Source organism: Hypanus sabinus, chromosome 21 (assembly GCF_030144855.1).
Source record: "Hypanus sabinus isolate sHypSab1 chromosome 21, sHypSab1.hap1, whole genome shotgun sequence".
NCBI classification, from domain to species: domain Eukaryota; kingdom Metazoa; phylum Chordata; class Chondrichthyes; order Myliobatiformes; family Dasyatidae; genus Hypanus; species Hypanus sabinus.
The window spans coordinates 37,245,365-37,267,918 of record NC_082726.1 but is presented as its reverse complement, the minus strand read 5'-3'; the positions used below and the strand labels follow the sequence as shown (position 1 = coordinate 37,267,918).

General features: G+C 42.8%; 1 protein-coding gene across 6 annotated transcripts in view; it reads right to left on the bottom strand.

Moving 5' to 3' along the window:
- Positions 1–22,554, bottom strand: part of LOC132378966 (paladin-like) — a 278,270-nt gene that overhangs the window by 120,321 nt on the left and 135,395 nt on the right. For all 6 annotated transcript variants that reach the window (XM_059946356.1, XM_059946357.1, XM_059946359.1 and 3 more), the window contains 6 exons: positions 20,674–20,784; positions 16,184–16,363; positions 12,360–12,557; positions 9,502–9,642; positions 7,778–7,849; positions 5,107–5,247 (listed from right to left, as the gene is read on the bottom strand). In XM_059946356.1, coding sequence (XP_059802339.1) covers positions 5,107–5,247; positions 7,778–7,849; positions 9,502–9,642; positions 12,360–12,557; positions 16,184–16,363; positions 20,674–20,784 — 843 coding nt within the window. The remainder of the gene's footprint in view (positions 1–5,106; positions 5,248–7,777; positions 7,850–9,501; positions 9,643–12,359; positions 12,558–16,183; positions 16,364–20,673; positions 20,785–22,554) is intronic.

Below are 22,554 nucleotides of genomic sequence, written 5' to 3'. Positions count from 1 at the left end.
ATACATATGCCTGAAGCTAATTGTTTAAAACTGCAGACAATTAGAGACAAGTTGAGATTCATGAAACCCGGTCCATGTGCTGCCTTTGTGTCCATTCTCATGACTCCATTCTGTTATTTCTCCAGTCATACAGCAAACAAACAGGCCCTTCAGCCCATCAACTCTGTACTGATTATCAAGCACTGATGCTACACTATTCCATTCTGCTCTTCCCACACTCCCGTCAACTCTTCCCAGATTCCATCACTCACCTGTACACTAAGCGACAGGCACTAGTTTACTTATCAACCCACATTGTTGGGATGTGGGAGGAAAATGGAATACAGGACCGTAATGCATGCAGTTAATGTACAAACTCCACAAAGAGGGCACTGGCAATCGGGAATGCACTCAAACATAAGGAAGCCTGCAAATGCAGGAAATCCACTGCAGTACACAAAAAACACTGGAGGAACTCAGCAGGTCAGGGGGCATGTATGGGGAGGAATAAAGAGGAACAAGCAGTTGACATTTCAGGCTGCTTCTCCAGATCTGCTGCACTCTCAGGACCATTCCCTCCCTTCCTCAGCATTCTTCACTTTTGCTGCTCTCCACTTACACTCTTCCCTTCCATTACTGGGATCACACCTTTCCTGTCACTTACTGCAGGTAACAAGCTACCAACTAGCCAATCAGACCCCATTGTAAATTGGGGGACCACTTCATCGAGCACTTCCACTCCATCCGCCTAAAGCAGAACTTCCTGGTGGCAGAACATTGTAATTTAGATCCCATTCCCATTCCAATATGTTGGTCCATTGCCTCCTCTTGTGCCAAGGTGAGGCCACCCTCTGGAGGAACAACACCTTATATTCTCTCAGGGTAGAATCCTACCTGATGCAAGAATATCAATAAATTCCCTCCCACTCCCCTCTTCTTTTATTCCCCTCTTTGGCCTCGTACCTCCCTCACCTGCCTATCGCTTCTCCCTGGTGCCCCTCCTTCTTCTCTTTCTCCCATGGTCCACTCTTCTTTCCTATCAGATTTCTTCCTCTCCAGCCCCTTCCCTTTCCCACCCGCCTGGCCTCTCCTTCTAGCTATCCTCCTTCCCCTCACCCACCTTTTTATTCTGGCAACTTCCCCCTTCCTTTTCAGTCCTAAAGGAGGACCTCGGCCCGAAACATCGACTGTTTGTTCATCTCCACAGATGCTGTCTGACCTGCTGAGTTCCTCCAGCATTTTGTGTGTGCTGCTTTGGATTTCCAGCATCTGCAGAATTTCTTGTGTTTATAATCAGTGTAGCATTTCTCGGAAATATTTGCATTTTTTTGTCAGTTTTTTAGAGAAAAAGTAAATATTACTTCAACTTTTGTTCCTCTTTCTTGCCTGAAGTAAAGGATAAATGAAGCATAGATGGCGTTGTCTGTTCTTCACAAGTTGCTCACTGGAGAGGGATGGTTGGTTTAAAAAGCAGAGCAAGTGCGCCACCCAAAGGTGAAATTCAGTAACTGCCAGTGCCGGAAGTTCACTCAAAGTGTATGCTTTTTCTACATGCGAACCTAAAGTATAAAATCCAATGAAACGCCACTCGGCACTTTTCAAGCGCACGCAACATACGCTGAAAACGAACAGATGCACCCACGTGTAAGGTGCTGACATTTGCGACCACCATGTGCAACGCCACTACAACATTAAAGATTGTGGAGACAGTGTGGACATTGGTATGCTTACAGTGTTGGATTCTTGGACAGGCTTTCTGCAATTTATGGCAATGATTCTGATTTTGGTGTATTCCTGACCACTTCCTTGATTTCTGTCTCCATCTCTGGAGTCAAACTGTCAACCGATATCTTTTACAAACTTATGTTGACAATCTCTCTTCCCACCCTGTCTCCTATAATAATGCTGTTCCCAGGATGTGGCTTTCCATTCCAGGAAACCAGAGACGTCTTCCTTCTTTAAAGAATCGGTTCTTTACTCCCTCTATTACTGATGCTGTTCTCATCCACATCTCCTCCATTTCCTGCACATCCGCGCTCACCCCATCTTCCCGCCACCATAATAGTGATAGATTCCCTCTTGTCCTTACCTATCACCCCAACACCCACTGCATCCAAAACATTATCCTCCACAACTCCTGCTGCCTACAAAGAGACCCTATCACCAAACATATCTTTACCTCTCCCCCCCACCCCCATCTCTGCTTTCCACAGGGATCACCCCCTCTGTGATTCCCTTGCCCATTTGTCCGTCCTCACTAATCTTCCCCCAGGCACTTAACTCTGCAAGCTACACCTGCCGATACACCTCCCTCTCACCTCCGTTATGTAGACTGTTACCTCTTTACCATAGATACTGCCGATCTGATGAGTTCCTCCAGCACTCTGTGTGTTACAACCTCACTCCAGTCGCGTTCTTCTGCGGCTGGGATGTCCACTTGTGCATGGAAAACTCGGACTGTTTCTAATATTAAGTGATGGGAATGTGCCAAGCTCAGACCTGCTTTCACAGCTGGAAAGCACAGCTACTCTGGCTAATTTTGTGGTATTATGTAACTACTTTGCCAGTGCAAGCTAGAGGCTCCCCTCATTTATGTGCACAACTGAATCTAACGCGTTCGAAGAGCAGTACCTGTAAAGCAAGAGAACATGGCACAGAGCAGTTCTACCCTGCAAAATGATTCATTAAAAACTGCAGATATTGGACGTTGAAAACAATACAAAGTATTGGAAACACTCAGCAGGTCAGGCAGAACGGGTTGAAAGGGAAGCAGTCTAGGTTTTAAGGATAAAAACACAAAATGCTGGCAGATCTCAGCAGGCCAGACAGCATCTATGGGAGGAGGTAGTGACGACGTTTCGGGCCGAAACCCTTCATTCGGAGTGAAGTAACTTGGGATGGCTGAGTGGGGATAAGTGGGAGGAGGGATGAAGTAGAGAGCTGGGAAGTGATAGGCTGGAGGGAAATGGGCTAGGGGGAAGGTGGAAAAATATGGGAAATAAAAGAGAAAGAAAGGTAGGGCTGGGGGGAGATTATAGTGAGGGGGGAAAGAGAGAGAAAGAGAACCAGACTAAAATTATAGATAGGGATGGGGTAAGGGGGGACAGGGGTATCAACGGAGGTCTGTGAGTTGGATGTTCATGCTGACAGGTAGGAGGCTACCTAGGCGGGAGATAAGGTATTGCTCCATTGACCTGCGTGTGGCCTCATCTTGACGGTAGAGGAGGCCATGGACAGACATGTCGGAGTGGGAGTGGTCTGTGGAATTGAAGTGTGTGGCCACAGGGAGACCCCGCCACTGCTGGAGGACCGAGCGCCGGTGTTCGGCGAAACGGTCTCCCAGTCTGCGGTGGGTCTCCCCAATGTATAAATGGCCACATCAGGAGCACCGGATACAGTATATCACCCCAGTTGACTCGTAGGTGAAGTGGTGCCTCACCTGAAAGGACTGTCGGGGGCCTGGGATGGTGGTGAGGGAAGAAGTGTGGGGGCAGGTGTAGCACTTCTTCTGTTTGCAGGGATGAGTGCCCGGAGGGAGGTCAGTGGGGAGGGATAGGGGGGATGAATGGACAAGGGAGTCGCGTAGGGAGAAATCCCTGCGGAAAGCCGAGAGTGGGAGGAGGGGAAGATGTGGCTGGTGGTGGGATCCCATAGGAGGTGGCGGAAGTTACAGAGAATTATACGTTGGACCTGTAGGCTGGTAGGGTGATAGGTGAGGACCAGGGGTACTCTATCTGTGGTGAACTACATATACCTGTCTGGACACGCCCCCTGCTGACTGTTCCTGTGGCTCCTCCCACAGACCCTGGTATAAAGGTGATTGAGGCCTGAGCCCGGCCCTCATTCTCCAGGATGTAGTATGGTGGTCAACTACTGCTTGTTCTTTCTTCCAGTCAATAAAAGCTGATATCTCAACTTCACGTATCAGAGCGAGTTATTGATGGTGCATCACTATCCCTGGTGGGCTGGTGGGGGGATGGGGTGAGGGCAGAGATGCGTGAAATACAGGAGACGCGATGGAGGGCAGAGTTGATAGTGGACGAAGGGAAGTCCCTTTCTTTAAAAAAGGAAGACATCTCCTTTGTCCTAGAATGAAAGGCCGCATCCTGAGAACAGATGCGGCGGAGGCAGAGGAATTGAAAGAAAGGGATAGCATTTTTGCAGGAGACAGGGTGGGAGGAGGAATAGTCTAGGTAGCTGTGAGAGGTAGCTGTGAGGCAGCTAGGCCCCAGACAGTCCTTTCAGGTGAGGCAACACTTCACCTGCGAGTCAACTGAGGTGATATACTGTATCCGGTGCTCCTGATGACCCTAAGGAACGGCAGAGACTGATACAGTTTGGTACCAGCAGCGTCGCAGGAGTTGCCAGTCAGCGATGAACGCAATTTTGGTCTGCCTTAGGGACTCCAGCTTCGGACTTTTCCCTTGGGGTTCACTCCTGATGCCTTCCTCATGAGCAAGGCAGTACAGGTTTGAGATCAGAGTTTCCTTCTGCAACATGTGCTGCCACCCATGGCTGACAAGCCCCATCATGTCCGAAACGACGGGTTTTAAGTTGCCAATGACCTTCCTTTGCCACTTCTCTTTTCAGTAGAAACAGTTCTGCTGGGCTTTGTAGCTAAGCCACACACAAAGACAAGGTGTTGGACATGGTTGTCAGAGGCTATTTGAGGCACACGCCATTGGGAGCATTTAATAGGTGGTGGGAGATGGCCCCATTACCACCCCTGGCTGCAACAACACACTCCACACTAAACCATATCATGGTGAGATCACTTTAACTATTTCATTGCTGCAGAACCACCAGAGGAGGACTGAGTACACAGCAAGGGTCCTGTCACTGTGCAACAGCGAGGACAGCAGAGTTTCTCACCAAGTTCCCACCACCGTCGGTTACACAGTCCTGTAGAAATGATGCTACAATGACACATGCTTCAGTACTGATTCCGCTAACACACTCATTGCTGGGGAACACAGCTGGAGCAGCAAGCCAGGTATCAGGGTGCAGAGCTGAGCATATTGCAGATGTTCCAATAATCTGACCCCACCAAGGTCAGACTTCGATTTGCATGCAGATGCAAGGTTTCTTTAACAGATGGTAAGGCTGATTAGATGGGCAGTCACTCACCTGTCTGTAAGTGCAGATAATGATCTCTCTCAGATGATAATGCATGGGGGTCATAGTCTCACTCACAGCATCCAGAGCCAAATCGACTTCCCTCTTCATTTTATGCCCTTCCGGCAGCAGTCGTACTATTTCCATCACAACCTGCAGAAGGAAGCGTTCAAAACTTAGATCTCAGCTCTCCAACTTTTTCTCTTCAATTTTTTTTACTGCTGGGATGAAAAGTGATCTACGCCCTACATCAGAGAGATTTGTTATTTTTTCTGGGCACCACACCTCTCACACGCCTCTGTTCCAATTAAAAATACTGAATGCCCCACCTTGGTTCCCCCCTCCAGAAAGACCCAACATTAGGGCTCGGGCCAGTGGCGGGCTTGGCACAAGTGGCAATGTTACATATTTCTGTGAGCTCAATTCCGTCAGGATTACAACCAAGTGGCATCAGAGTTAAAAAGTCTTGTTGCAACTCATCTCAGCATTGTAGACACGAGGAAATCTGCAGATGCTGGAAATTCAAACAACACACACAAAATGCTGGTGGAACACAGCAAGCTCAGCATTGCAGAGCCTGGGACCAGCTGCAGAAACAGGGAGCACTTTGTTCAGCACTGGGAAAACTATGTGGACCTGCAGTAGAAAATTTTGGAGAAGATTGATCAGGAGGGGAAGTCGGTGGTGTAATATGTCAACCTCCTGAGCAAGCAGTAATGGGTACAGAAAGTCAGATTTACAGTGCACATGACAAGTGAGCTGGTTATCAGTGGGTGCTGATCAATATTACTGACAGTATGGGGGCAGGGATAAGTATGCAATAAGGGGGACACGCTGGCTGTAAATATCTCCAGTTATTCCTCAAGTCTCTAAGGGCACAGTTGAGTGCAGAAGAATATTTCCTGATTCTGAGACCTTGGAGAAGTTGATGAATGTGTGTGACTGGGATGTGCAATGACAAGGCAGGAATCACCACATTTCCCATCTCCTGCAGTCACTCTGCTGGTGCCTTTCCACAAGCAACAGATGCTGCTATGCATCTGAAGCAAAACCCTCACTGCTGTCAGAGTCTGTTCAGGGCAGGTAAAGGGAATGGAACCTTGATCACAGCTAATGGGGAACCAATGACCAAGTGTGGCAAGGCTAATGGTGCTGGAAGCAGAGACCCTGGAGCTGAGCAAACTCAGCTAGTAAAGCTGAAAATATGAAGTGAATGGAATGCATAAATTATGAAATATATTGAAGGAAGTAAATTAGAAACCGGCCAAACAAATATTTGTCATAACAAAGACCATTAGAGTGAATAGGGAAGGTGATATTCAGAGCAGACACATCAATGGGTAAGTACTTGCATCACCAGAAAGTTCAGCTAGACATGGAGACACAAGTAGACTGCAGATGGTGGATCTGGAGCAACAAACTATCTGTTGTTGGAACTCACTGGGTCAAGCAGCACCTGTGGGGAGAAAGAAATCGTCCATGCTTTGGGTCAAAGTCCTGAATCATGACTCAGAGTGGAGAGGGGAAGCAGTTGGTGTAAAGATGAGAAAGTAGTGGTATGATGGAGGCTACAAGATGGCAGGTGAACCAAGGAGGTCTCAGCAGATGATGGGCAGTTCGAGTTAGGTAAAGGAGGGGAAGGGATAGAATTGGGAAACTTGATCGATGGAAGCAGGTAAAAGAGGAAGATGGACCTAGGAGGGGAGTGAGGAGGGTGAAGGCAGAGACAGCTGCTGGAGGATCATTTCAAACATTAGCTCACCTTCCAGCAAATGTTTCCACTTTTACTGCCTGTGGGTCCATCTTTCTCCTTTTTTGTCTACCTCCATCAGGCCTCAACTCAGTCTTGAGTAGGTGATGACCAAATATTAAACTGTGACACCAATGTCTAGATTCTGCTTTTCAAATCATTCTTGTCAAAACCCCTCAAGATCTTATGTGTTCGCAAATTCTCTCACCTTTAAATTTCAGAAACTACAGTCCTAGTCTGGACAACTTTCTTCAAAAGACAACCCACACATTTCAGCTATTAGTAAAATAGACGTGAGAGTAGTTAATACTGCTGATGCCCTAACTGTAGCTATACTATTCAACAGATCATTAATACGGAAATACAAGATCTTTGTAGCAATGTAATAATCACAAGAGACTTTAATCTTCATAATGAGCAGACAAATCAAATTGGTAATAGTACTCAGGAGGCCTCAATATATCCATTCAAGATGGTTTCACACAGCAATGTGTTATGGGGCCCCTAATTAGATCTTAAATCCTTTCAGTGAGACATGATTACTTTGCAATCTCCTAGTGAGACAGGGTCTAGCAAAGAGTGATCATAATATGAAAAGGTTCATCTTTGATTTTGAGAACTTATCCAAAACTCATCCTAAACGAAATCACTTAGAGGTGGAAGGGGTGAGTGGGCTTCGGTCACTGATATCCCTCAGCACATGGAGGCCCCTATGTGCTGGTGGAGAACCATCACCAAGAGCTCTGCCACATGGACAGCCTCCAGCACAATATAGATCCACTTAGCACAGAAGAGGGATCACAACACCCTAGGTTGCAAGACCATGAGGACGTTCAGCAGTAGATCTTCAGACCGTTATAAACAGCAAGATTGTAAACTGAGTCTTGAGAGAGCTTTGGGATTCCATTTATTTGATGAGAAATTTTCACAAACCTCAAATTCTCCCTTTGTATATTTGGCATCTGGCACACTCACAAGTTCATCCTCACTGTTTTCAGGAATACCCTGGAACAAAAATAGGAAACAACCTCAATAGATGTTTATTTCCTGATTATATCAGTGCTGAACGAGAATAGAAGTATAAATGAAGGGGAAAAAAAGTCATCCCCAACACACAAAAGCAACGTTTAATTTCAGACACAAGAGATTGTAGATGCTGGAATCTGGAGTAACATGCCATCTACTGGAGAACTCTGTGCATCAACCAGCATCTGTGGAAGGAGAGGCATTGTCAGGGTTTTGGTCACGAAGATGGAAAGGGTGGAAGAAGAGCTTCACATTAGGACAATCCAGAAAGGTCAATCTGGAGAGGTGTTTGTTACCTCTCACCAATGATTAATTAAAACTGTGATCAAGTTCTGCTTGAAGATGTTTTTCTCCCCTTGTTCACACTTCTCACACAGAGGGGACAACTTTTTTTTTATTGAGTACACCAATCATTTGTCCACAGGCAGCAGTGCACACCCACAATCCCTTCTATGCTTGATGCCAGTCTGTAAGAAAATGAAAGGGAAATAAACTCTCTCTTCTTTTTTTTATTTCCTTTCAACCTTCTCATCTGAACTTTCTGTAGCCAGCCTTTAACTGCAGATAATTACAAAATGTTTCAGCCTCATCTCTTGTACTTGTGAACTGAGCTACAGCAACTGATATTTTTCAAATGACAGGGAAGTAGTGTTCCTCAGGGTCAGAACTAAGAGCATGGCTTCTCTTAATATATGTTAATGATTTAGACTTGAGTGTACAGAGCAGTTCCTAAATTTGCAGATTACTTGGAACTTCATCCTCCATTTTAGTTGCTTAATTGCCCACCACCATTCACAGCTGGATATCACAGGGCTACAGATGTCCAATCTGATCAGATGATTGTACATAAACAGTTTTGTCCATCCAGAGTTCTGTATTGAAGGATTTATAACCTTGAGGATATAACAGGAATGTTACTTCATTAAACTTGGAATGCATGTTTTTATTAGTTGAGGCATTGAGTTCAAAAGTCAGGAGGTTATGTTGAAACATTATAAAACTCTGGTTAGGCCACTTCAGGAGTATTGCATACATTTCTAGTTGCCCCAGTATAGAAAGGATTCTGATTCTTTCAAGGGGATGCAGAAGAGGTTTACCAGGATGTTGCCTGGTTTGGAGTCTATGTGCTAACACAAGAGGTTGGATAAACTTGCGTTGTTTTCTCCGAAGCATTGGAGGGGAGATCTGATAGAGGTTTACAAGATTATGAGAGGCATTGATAAAGTGGACAGAGAGTTTGTTTCCCAGGGTTGAAATGTCTAATACCAGAAGGCATGCATTGAGGGTAAAAGGGGGTAGGTTCAAGGGGCATGTGAGGGGTACTCAGAGAGTCAAGGATGCCTGGAATGCACTACCTGGTATGGTGGCAGAGGAGAATACATTAGAGACTTTGAAGAGAAGTTTGGATAGGAAAATGGATGTAAGGAAAATGGAGGGATATGGGCATGGAGGGATTAGTGCTTGGGTGTTTTTGATTTGCTTTTTAGCTGGTTTGGCATAACATTGTGAGCTGAATGGCCTCTTACTATGCTCTTCTATGTTCTATGCACTAAATCCTAATTCTCTTAGCAGAGGCAGGAGTGTATATTACAGTTGTCAATTAACCTAACAACCCAACACAGTACACCAACCTTGAGGTGCCAGAAAATGAGCACAGATATCACCATGGCAGTTGTAGTCCTCCCCTTTCCATTATGGCAGTTAAAGACGACTGCTGAACAGGAATCTTCTGTTAAAACCATTTTTATGGCTTCCATCAATTTATCAAAGTCCTTGATTGGAGTCAAAAATGAATTACATCAATGAGAAATGTAAAAAGAAACAATTGATAAATTCAGACAGAAGTAGTAAACATTTATTTAACAAAAGTTTCCTTTAATTATCCTTTCTTTCACTGAAATGTTCTCTTGTGGCATACTTGAGTGTCAAGTAAAGACAAGTTCAACAGTTTACAGAAACTTGGTTAAGGATGGTCGGTGTACACCTTAGAATTGTAAAGGGCTGACGTGGGATATGAGCAGATAATTTTTTCTAGAAATGACACATTGAATTAAATTAAGGAAAATAATTATAGGGCTGGGTAACTGCAGCTACAAAATTATTTGAACAGATGTATTTTAAGGGAGGCTTGGAGATCTCCTTTCTCAGATTTCATTCCTGGCAAATGACAAAAAGTGTATTTTGAGTTTATAACATTACCGATTCTAACTAGGCTGAGCAGAAAGGTGGATTTGATGAGTTTCCAGGGCAACATCTGTGGGCTATGGTTAAATGGAACTGGTATAGTGTAGCCAATGAAGAAAAGGAATTTCTAGCTGGTGCTAAAAGAGTTAATCTGGCTAGGGTTCAGATCAAATGTTTGAAGACAAGTAGCTTGTTTTACAATATTTTGAAATGCTTGGGGTGTGTATATGTGAGGAGTGGCTCTGTATAAGACGACTATTCAAATACCTCAAGGGTTCCATTCCCACATTAGATCAGTGACTCTATTTTACTTGAGTGGCTGTAAAATATTTGTGGTGTTTTTGGGGTTTGAAAGGTGCTGTATAATACAAGTCTTTCTCTCTTCTGACAGTAACTGTGCAGCATTGTTACTTCCTCAGACACATAAGGAGGCTCCCAGGAGAACAATCTCACGGATTGGATTTCACTTACTTTCTGTAGCTCAGCAACTTCATTTTTACACACGTCCACAAATTCCATTTTGACTGTCTTGCCACTTACTTACACTAAGCGGTAATTTACAGCGGCCGATTAAGCGTCCAGCATGTGGGAGAAAATCAGAGTATCCAGGGAAACGGGGGAATGTGGATACTCAACACTGAAAATACCCAAGATTGGGACTGAAGCTCACTGCTGAGCCTCTGTGCTAACCAAGGTGATTAAAAATACACAGAACAAAAGAGGTTGAATTATTACATTTAGAAAACATTCAGAATTTTAACCTAAAAGGTAGCAATTCGCACTTCAGAAATAGTTTTAAAAGGACCAAAATAATTCATTTGCCTGCTTCAGAACCAGATACTACATTGGAACTCAAATATATTGTTGGTCCACAGTCTGAATCTAGATGTAAGGAAGTGACTATTGTCTAGCATTATTAATGGAGAGGAGGGAGAATGGACTATTTCCCATGTTGGACTGGGGGAGCGAAGTAAAGGACAAAATTGCATAAGGATATTCAAGGCTGTGTCTGTACCCCTGTTGGGATCTAGTTACAGAGATGTATTGTGTATGTTATGGGGCAGTGGTCTCCTACACTTAAAGATAAGGGAGCTACTGAACACATTCCATTATTGCAGGAGAATAGCATGATTTTTCACTGATGCCTCAGAAAGAGTTAACATTTCACAGCTATAAATACATACAGCCTACTCGTTTCCACATTAGGTGATTCGCTGAGATTATTTATCATAAATTGAGCATCTCAGGCACGTGGGTGTCTTACCAAAGTTAATCATCTAGGTAGCTGACCATTCATCAAGTGCTATGGTCAGGCAATGCTACCCCCACTAGTGTTGCTCTAACTTAAATCAGTATTACAATGCTCAGGTCACTTCGCACTATGTTCATGAGAAATTGTGCCTTCCAGAACGAGTTCCCTATGAGCTAGAACATACACCAGACACGCTGTTCTATGCCTAACCCACTGGCCATATACTGCTGTAATATCTCAGTCACCTAAAGTCACATCTAGTGACCAATCTCTCCCAATACATGGAAATTAAAACTGAGTCACATTAATCTTGCTATTCATTATTAAACAGAAAGGAAAATGTATTAAAACATGACATGCACAAGGTGTGGTGTCGAACATTTCTTCTGGTCACTTCACAGAAGCACTCACTAGTGGGTCACCTGCCACTTTACAGCTCCAGTGACCAGGTTCAGTCCGAGTTTGGGTGCTGCCTGTGTGGAATTTGCACCTCCTTCCCATGGTTGCTTAGCTTTTCTCTGGATGCTTCCAATTCTTCCCCCCACCCATGAAAGCAAGGTTTCAGACCCATTTAGACAGACACATGAAGGCGCACTGAATGGAGAGATATGGGCCACGTGCAGTTTAAATTGCCATCGTGGTTGGAATAGACACTGTGGGCTGAAGGGACTGTTTCTGTGCTCTATGATTTTAAGTCTAAGATAAAATCATTGGCAAAAGAACTATAATGGCTGTAATCAACAGCTTATGGAGGATTAAAATTACCCGGTATTATTGCTACTGAAGGCTAAGTAAGGAAATGTGATCATTCAGGCATATTGGATTTATTGTAACTGAACCCATACTTAAATAATTTGCCAATGACATACAACAATCAGACACAAAACAGCAAGCTGGGCAACAGCCCCAAACAGTAACCCCTGAATTACATATAGGGAACTGAGGGTTCAGAATAAGCATCCATTTTTTTTAAACTTTACACCACAAAGGAGACACATTACAAGAGCTTCTTTGGCCTGGACATGGTTTTCTCTCAACTACAATATCCTTTACCGTCTCTCTTGGTGCACCACAGTCGAGGATGGGAATACGTCTGTACAGCAGGCCTTGATGGGAACCTTTCAGTTGGTTAAAAATCTCTTGCATGGTGAAGCAGCTTTTAAACAGTTTCATCTGCTTCTCCTCGCCAAGGCGCACTTCAAGCAACTTCTGTGATGTCAGGATCTCATTTTTAAGGTTGCTCTCTAATTTCTGCTCAAGAAAAAATTAAGCCAGGCAATTAACAAAACTCAGAAATATGTCCATCTGTTTTTCATTTTGTAAACAAATAAGCTGATCTCTACTTTTCTCAGATAATTACTTTGACAGATTATTAACTGGTTTCAGTTAAATGCCATATTTATCTTTTTACAGTAAAAATGCAATAGAATTAAAATAAAATATTCAGATGCTATCAGATTCCCAGAGGAAGCCTCTAAGGACTTAAATGTTTACCTCCCTTTTCCAATTTGTCAACTTTCCTCTCAGATATTGATGCTTGTTCCTACTCAGACATACTGGCCTACATTACTTTGATTGCTCTACCTTCCATTGTAACATTTCAAGCTTTATGGGATCGCCTGGTAAAATATGAAAGCTGAATATGCACAGATCAGCATTATTGATCTTCCTGGTTTTAAATTATTGTGTTCATTTGGCAGTTGCATTACATTTGTAAGAAAGAAAAGTCCGACCTCCCTGTTGCTATCTGCTCCAGAGATTTTGTCAATTTATGAACACATTCTAATCATTAATATTAGAAATCATTCTTATCAATTTGCATTTACTGATATTTGTAACATGCATCCTACATAGCCTAGCTATAATGGGTGTTTTAGCACAAGACGGTAGCTTTTGCACAGTACCCCAGAAAATAAATTAATCATTGATTTATACAGCAGAGAAACAAACCCTTCAGACTACTGAGTCTGTGTCACCATCTTTAATAATTCCATTTTCCAGCACCTCACCCCTACCCTTTTTTACCTTCACAATTGAAGTGCCAATCTGGAAAATCAGGGTAGCATTGTGTGGTAGTTAGCAGAGCTGCCGTCTCAAAGCTAGTGACCTGATCAAAGCTGATCAGACCTGGGTTTGATCACCTGAAAGGAGTTTAAATGTGACCACATGGGTTTCCTCTGGCCACTTCTACCTTCCAAACACATGTGGCTGGAGGGTCAGTTGGTCATTGTCAATTGTCTCTAGTGAGTAGGTGAGGAGTTGATGAAAATAAAGGGAAAGTAATAAATGGGATTGATGAAGGGCTGGTGTAAGTAGTTGGTATGGACCCTATGCCGTGGACTGAAGAACTAGTTTCTGTGCTGTATCTCTCTACGCTGTCTTAAATATTGTGGAGCATACCTTCAAGCAATGTATTTCTTTTGTTTAAAAAAATCCTCATATTGCCTCTAAAGCTCCTACCCTTTTACTTTCAATCCATGCTCTTTAGTTTAGCAAAATGTTTCTTACTATTCATCCCATCTATGCACATAATACCACAACCAAGTCTGCCTCAGCCTCCACTGATCCACAGACAACAAACACAACGCCTCCAGACTCTTGTCATCACCGAGCCTGGAGAACTGTCCACAGTGCAAACACTTCCTTCCTAGTGGTGTGGCAACCAGAACTAAACACAGTACTCCAATATGGAGTAACTACAGTTATATTACAACTGTATTACAGTTATATTACATAAAGTTATATTACAAGCCCCTCCCCCACTGTTATACTTTGTGTCCCAGCTCATGAAGGCATATACATTATTATTTATGTAAATTACTTAGATATGAACGCACAAGGCACTATTAGCAAGTTTGCTGATGATACTAAAATAGGGTCTAGTTTGTTGATGGTGAAGCAGTTAACAATGAATTGCAAAGAGATCTTGATCAGTTAGGGAAATAGACTGATGACTGGCACATAGACTTCAATTTCTATAAGCTTAAGGGGATGCATCTTGGACGTTCAAACTAAGGTAGAATATATCCAGTGAATAGCAGGGCACTGATGAGTGTTATGGAACAGTGGCCTGGGAGTAACCGTTTCACAGTTCGCTGTAAATGGCCACACAAGTAGAAAGGGTGGTGAAGAAGGTGTTGAGCATGCTGGCTTTATCAGTCAGAGCATCGGGTTAGGAGTAAGGACATTATCTTACAACTCCGCCATGGATGGGCCCAAGCCCAGCTGCGAAAGGCCAGGGGGTGGGGGGTTGGGCATGGGACTAGCAAACCCAACCTGTTAAGAAAACAGTGCTACAGAAATGCTAACAGAAGCTCCAAAGGCCTCATCCCTGGAAGAGGAGGGAGAAAGTGGGTACACTTCGGATTATTGGCCCAGGAATGAGAACTTTGGCGAGCTGATGCAGGTGGCCCATGCCCCAACAGGGGTGACGGGCTCAAGTTAAGCTACATTAAGTTGCAGATATACAAGTTGTTGCTGAATCCACATTAGGAGCATTGTGTACAGTCCTGCTCACCCTGACATCGTCAATCTGGAGAGGGTGGAGAACAGATTTATGAGGACACTGCTTTGACTAAAAGTTAAAGAGAAGTTGGGCACTCTGGATCCTGATCACTAGAGTGCAGGGGAATGAGGGGTAATCTCATAAGTTTATAAGATCGTGAGGAATATTATATGGTGAATTGTCACAGCCTTGTCCCCAGGGTGGGGGAGCCCAAAACTAGACAGCACAGATACAAGGGGAGAGACCCGAGAGGTAACTTCCTTACACAGAGAGTAGAGGGTAGTGAGTACCTGGAATGAGCTGTCAGAGGAGGTGGTCGAGCTGAGTATAAACTGCATTTGGATGGATACATGGAGAGGAGGGGTTTGGAGAGTTATGGGCCAAACGAAGACAACTGAGACTAGCAATGAGGATGCTGTGGTTGGCATGGACTAACGGGACCGAGGGACCTGTTCTCTCACCATATTACTCCATAACTTTTTAACCATCTACTTTTCCTACGCTGACACCTTCATTTTGAGGAATTTTGACTAAGCCTAATTGCTAATAATATTAACATTGATGTCCACTTCTGTCCTCAATTCACCCTATAATTACAAAAACTATGTTCTCCTATAACATATACCTCACCCAGTGCCTTTAACAATCCACGTACCACCACATGGGCTGCTCACCTGCTGAACCTAACTTGTATCTGGACTTTTGCTCTTACTTTGGACCTGGGCTCTGGTGGTTCTACCCCAAATCCAGTGTGTAGATTGGGTTGCCCTCTGCTGATCCTAAATACAAATTAGTGGCTTCTGTAGTCGTACATTTTTTTTGCAGTCTGGACACTACCGACAAGAGCAGAATTTATCACACGTCCTTAAATGCCCCGGAGAAGTGGTGGCAACTAATTTTCTTGACCCTCTGCTATCTGGTACTCCCACAGTACTCCCTCTGTGCTGTAGCGTGGGCAGTTCCAGGAGTTAGACCCAACAAGGATGAGGGACCTGCAATGTATTTCCAAGTGAAGATGGTACATAACTTGGAAGGAAGTGCTGCTGGTGATGGTGCTTCCTGCCTCTGCTGCCCTTATCTTTCTCAGTTTGGAAAAGGATGTCAGAAAGTAACTCCAGTTTATTTTGTAGCTACAGGTATTTTTCAATGGTGACTAATGGATTACTAAATCTAAAAGTAATCCATTGTTTATTCAGGTATTCTTGGATCACTTGAAGCTAAGAAAATAATTCGAGAGCTTGCTTTTTATGCCATAGCAATCTGTTTTAGTGGAGACAACAATGATAGTTTTCCTTGTGTAAGTAATAGAAGGAAGAATGATGTCTACTGATGATGTTATTCATTTCTAGCACACCTTGCAAAGATTACTCACCTCCAACTGCTCCGGTGACTCCATAGGTACTCTAATGGGCTGCTCTAAGGCGGCTGGTTCCCGGAGAGTGTACATTTGACTGTTGCCTTCCAGCACCACTTCCTCTCGCAATGTCACCCACAGAATGTTAGTATAGCTCCTCTTACCCTCTGTCAGGTAAGTCAGGACAGTGCCACATGCCTGTCAACAGGAATTGCTAATCCATGAGTTTAATGTTCTGCCACATCAGGTCTCACAAAAAGCTTAACATAAATATAGTGACTTTACCACTTCCCAAACTATAAGTATCCGATACAGCAGCTTTATTTAAGTACTTGGTTTGGAAGGTGCTATGTGTGATATTTTTGGGGTCACAAATGAGATTTAAATCAATGCCCCTCCCCTTGCTCTCATTTCACATTGGCGAAAGCTATATGTCAACACCAGTGAGAGAATTACAGTTAAAATGGCCCACTTCAGATATTTAGGCTGATGAACTTCAAACAGGACAAAATGGGAAAAGGGAAGAAGAGCTGCAATGGAAGAGTGAAGACAGAAGACTCTGCAGGTGCTGACGAACTGCTGGAGGAGCTTAGTGGCCTGAGCAGCACCTGATGAAGCAAAAACATGGTTGAGACTTTGCACATCGGTATAGAGGAAAGAAACCAGTATAATGAGGAGAAGGGAGGTTGGCGAAGTAGGGGCTGGCTGGTGATAGGTGGAACCAAGTGATGAGAGGGGAATAACAGAAGAGTGACCTTGGCTTTGTGTGCCAAACAGTCATGAATTTGGGGTCAATACGTGGTCACGAGGATAAAAGACTAGTTATCTTACAAAGTTTTTCAGATCAATTGTAGAATATGATACTGACTTATGGATAAATTTACAGAATGCTAATTATCAGTTTTGAATTACTGGTCACCTTTCATTGACAATAAATATTGTTAAACAGTTTGTTGATTTTACATCACTCACTTATGAAATGGTTGACAAATCATTCGAAACATATTACTTCATTTCCTCATGTTACATATAGACAGATATTCATCACTGTACCTAATATGCAAATTTAACCAAAAATGTTTGCAACTTTAAGGCGGTGTAGGGAGGCCAGAATCCCTCATTTCTGTGTTCTCAATTCCTAGAAATATCAAACTTTTATCTTTCCTTTTAACCTTGCTATTTTCAAATCACCCAGTCAGCATTTAAATGCAAATACAGAGTCTGGCTCCCCCACTTCTGCTCTAACACTCTAACAGACCACACTAAGATAATGAAAGAAATTCTTCTATTTTCTTTGGTGATGATTCAGATTCAGATTCAGTTTATTTGTCATTTAGAAACCACAAATGCAATGCAGTTAAAAACATCAGTAGTGGGGAAGATGCTAGAGTCCATTATTAAAGATGAAATAGTGGCATATCTAGATAGCAGTGATAGGACTGGGCAGAGCCAGCATGGATTTACCAAGGGCAAATCATGCTTGACTAATCTATTGGAGTTTTTCGAGGATGTAACCAGGAAGTTAGACAAGGGAGATCCAGTGGATGTAGTGTACCTCGATTTTCAGAAGGCATTTGGTAAGGTCCCACATAGGAGATTGGTGGGTAAAATCAGAGCTCATGGCATTGGGGGGGAAGATATTGACATGGATAAAAAACTGGTTGGCAGATAGAAAGCAAAGGGTAGCAGTGAATGGGTGTTTCTCGGAATGACAGGTGGTGACTAGTGGGGTGCCACAGGGCTCGGTATTGGGACCACAGCTATTTACGACTTACATCAACAATTTAGATGAAGGCATTGAGAATAACATCAGCAAGTTTGCTGATGATACTATGCTGGGTGGTAGTGTGACATGTGATGAGGATGTTAGGAGAATTCAGGGTGACTTGGATAGGCTGAGTGAGTGGGCAGATACTTGGCAGATGACGTTTAATGTGAATAAGTGAGAGGTTATCCACTTTGGGAGTAAGAACAGGAAGGCAGATTATTATCTGAACAGTGTAGAGTTAAGTAAGGGAGAAATACAAAGAGATCTAGGAGTCCTTGTTCATCATTCACTGAAGGTGAATGAGCAAGTGCAGCAGTCAGTGAAGAAGGCTAATGGAATGTTTATTACAAAGGGAATTGAGTACAAGAGCAAGGAAATCCTTTTGCATTTGTACAGGGCCCTGGTGAGACCACACCTGGAGTATTGTGTATAGTTTTGGTCTCCAGGGTTAAGGAAGGACATCCTGGCTATAGAGGAAGTGCAGCGTAGATTCACGAGGTTAATCCCCAGGATGTCCGGACTGTTTTACACAGAGAGGTTAGAGAGACTGGGCTTGTACACGCTGGAATTAAGGAGATTGAGAGGGGATCTGATTGCAACATATAAGATTATTAAGGGATTGGACAAGATGGAGGCAGGAAATATGTTCCAGATGCTGGGAGAGTCCAGTACCAGAGGGCATGGTTTGAGAATAAGGGGTAGGTCATTTAGGACAGAGTTAAGGAAAAACTTCTTCTCCCAGAGAGTTGTGGGGGTCTGGAATGCACTGCCTCGGAAGGCAGTGGAGGCCAATTCTCTGGATGCTTTCAAGAAGGAGCTAGATAGGTATCTTATGGATAGGGGAATCAAGGGATATGGGGACAAGGCAGGAACCGGATATTGATAGTAGATGATCAGCCATGATCTCAGAATGGCGGTGCAGGCTCGAAGGGCTGAATGGTCTACTTCTGCACCTATTGTCTAAAAAATGAGACAACATTCCTCCAGAATGATGTCACCAAAGCATATGACAAAACATTCTACACCAGAAAATCCACATAACTTTTGGCAATCCCCAATCCAGAGTCCGGAGAGGCTGCTGCGTATTAATATCACGCTACCAATGATCATTGAATTCAAAATCCAATATATCAGGTAACATTCCCCAGGATTTGCAAAGAACTATTCAACTATGCATTGGGTAAAGAGCGTAGATTTAAAAGATTCATCAGCAGAAAGCATGGAAGTGTACTAAAGGAAGACAAGTTGGTAGGACAGGCAAATGGAAAGAAAACAAGTGGAAGCGAAGAGAAAAGCAAATTCAAAAACTTGATATCATGATCCAAAATCAAGTCTGAGACTAGATGTCAGTTGTGGCAGAGCTCAGGTTATAATGCCTACAAAATAAAGTTGGGCAGCATTGCCAACAGCAGCACATCCCTTCCTGAAGAGTTTAACATATTCTATGTATGTTTTGAACAGAAGAGGATTAGTAACCATCCACCCAAATGGCCCCAGTGCCCTTGAGCGCACAGTCACCACTGTGGATGTAAGATCAGTCTTCTGGGTAGTGAATCCATTGAAGGCATCTAGTCCAGCTGGTGTTCCTGGCCATGTCATTAGATCCTGTGCAGATCAGCTGGTGGGGGAATTTGCAGCAAATAAGGATAGGCAGCAACACCCCCACCATGACTGTTCTTAACACTGGTGCTCCACAAGGCTCTGTTCTCAGCTCTTTGCAATTATGTACTACACCCCGTACACTCAAAACTACATATCCAGATTCAGCTCGAACTCCATCTACAAGTCTGCAGATGATACCATCAGAGTGGTATCTCAAATGACAATGAGTCAAAGTACAGGAAGGAATTAGAGAACCTAGTAACATGGTATCAAGACAACAACTTTTCTCTTAAAGCCAGTCATTGACTTCAGATTGCGGGGTCAGTGCACATGTTCCTGCCTACGTCAATGGTGCAGAGGTTGAGAGCTTCAAGTTCCAAGCAGGGACTATCACCAGCAGCTTGTCTGGTTCAACCATATAGACAGCACAGCCAAGAACACTTGCCAATGCCTCTGCTTCCTCAGAAATGTAAAGAAATTAGGCACATCACAGTCAACCCTTAACAATTTTTGTCGATGCACCATGAAAAGCATTATATCTGGATGCACTAGAGCTTGCTATGGCAACTGCTCTGCACATAACCACAAGAAACTGCAGAGAGTTGTGAATGAAGCTCAGCACGTCACAGAAATCAGTGCCCCCTCCACGAATTCTGTCTTTACTTTTCTCCACCTCAATAAAACTCCCAGCATAATCAAAGTCTTCATCTACCCTGGACATCATCTTTCCCTCTCACTGGGCAGAAAATACAAAAACTTGAAAGGGTATGCCACCAGACTCAAAGACAACTTCTACTATGCTGCTGTAAGGCTAGGTTCTCTAATACATAAGATAGACCCCTGACTTCACAATCTACCTTGTTATAATCTTGCACCTTATGCCCATCTGCACTGCACTTTCTACATAGCTGTTGCAATTTATTCTATATTCTGTTATTGTTTTTACCTTGTACCACCTCAATGCACTGTGTAATGAATTGATCTATATGAAGAGAATGCAAGACTAACTTCACACATGTGCAACAACAAACCAATTGCAATAAGGCAGGCTTGAATTTTAAAAACCTGTAGGAAGGAGGAAACACTGATTGTGTTATAATGTATACCACTGTTACAGTAAGATACAGCAAGGAGTTACCTCCAAACTGGGCTGTGCCATGCCATAGATCGGCATTTTTGGAACCCTTCTAAAATTGGCCACTTTCATTTCTTTCATGGTGCTAAGCACGTCTGGAACTTCGTCTGTGACCTGTTGAAATAAAAATAATGGATTTTATAGCATACACTTGCAATTTGACAGCTCTTTAACTTTACTGATTTTCTCCTGTTCTTGTCCACTCCGAAGTCTTTACCCAGTAACAATAGCGGCATTTAGTCAGCAATTTTATTGAAGTAAACCACCTTCACCTACAAGCTTATTATGACACAGAAGAAAGCCAGTTAGCGCATTAATAGATATCTTTTACAGCCAAGTATACTAGGGGATTTCCATTATCATTATGTTAACTGTGATACAGTCAATGTCAGAGAGGACACAAAATTTCTAAACTGCATTCAAAATCAATCTATGATGGAGCAAACACAATAAGGAAAGAAGAAAGATAGCGGGAAGAGAGGAAGTGAGGTTTTACTTTTAATTTGAGGGTGCACTAAAGACAAAATAAGGTAAAGGAGGAAAACATGACAGGTATTGAGAACTTAATACTACAGAAAGCCTAGAGACTGTTAAAAATTGCAGGAGTGAAATTAAAAGGCAAATTAAGAAAGCATGAGGATAATTAAGGAAAAATTAGGGCACTGGAGACTGGAAAATATAACAAGAGGTTATGGGCACAGTTTGATGAATATCTTGCAGCTGTTTTTACAAAGTACTGTTATCATTCTTCAAGAGGTAGAGTGTGGACACAGAAGAAGAAGAAGAAGAAGAAGAAGAAGAAGAAGAAGAAGAAGAAGAAGAAGAAGAAGAAGAAGAAGAAGAAGAAGAAGAAGAAGAAGAAGAAGAAGAAGAAGAAGAAGAAGAAGAAGAAGAAGAAGAAGAAGAAGAAGAAGAAGAAGAAGAAGAAGAAGAAGAAGAAGAAGAAGAAGAAGAAGAAGAAGAAGAAGAAGAAGAAGAAGAAGAAGAAGAAGAAGAAGAAGAAGAAGAAGAAGAAGAAGAAGAAGAAGAAGAAGAAGAAGAAGAAGAAGAAGAAGAAGAAGAAGAAGAAGAGAAGAAGAAGAAGAAGAAGAAAGAAGAAGAAGAAGAAGAAGAAGAAAGAAGAAGAAGAAGAAGAAGAAGAAGAAGAAGAAGAAGAAAGAAGAAGAAGAAGAAGAAGAAGAAGAAGAAGAAGAAGAAGAAGAAGAAGAAGAAGAAGAAGAAGAAGAAGAAGAAGAAGAAGAAATATGAAGGATCTAACAAGTTTTAAAGTGAGTAAGTTGCTAGGCCTAGAAACTGTACCCCAGGCTGTTCATAAGCAGCAAGGGAAGAAAATAGCAGAGACTGTGACCATCAATTTTTTTTAGTGTCGTTGGAGTCCAGGACAGTTGCCAGAGGATTACAACATTGCTAACATGTTGTTGTTAGTAGGAAAGGTTTAAACCAGGTTTAAAAGGTATAAACAAAGGTTACAAAATATTTTAACTTCGGCGACCAAGTTATTGGAATTACTTCTGAGAGACAATGTAAACTTCCATTAAGACAAGCTCAATCAAGGAAAGTTTATATGGAATTTTTATGGGAAGTAACTAACTTGATCAGATATTTTCAGGAGGTAACAATGAGAGCTGTGCAGTACCAGTACCATACCAAGTTCAGAGTGAACAGCAGTCGAACCTGAGCCAAAGGCAAGAAATTTAATATCATGCTAACACGCTGATGATGACACTCTCTATCACAATGGAAATCAAAAATAAAAGTCCAATGTCAGTAAAGTAGTAAAGGCTGATCAGAATTCACAAAATATCCTCCAAACAATAAGAAATCTTAGAAATTTCTGAGAATGCCCTCAAACAGAAAGAGGAGATTTATTTTGCAGCATGTTGT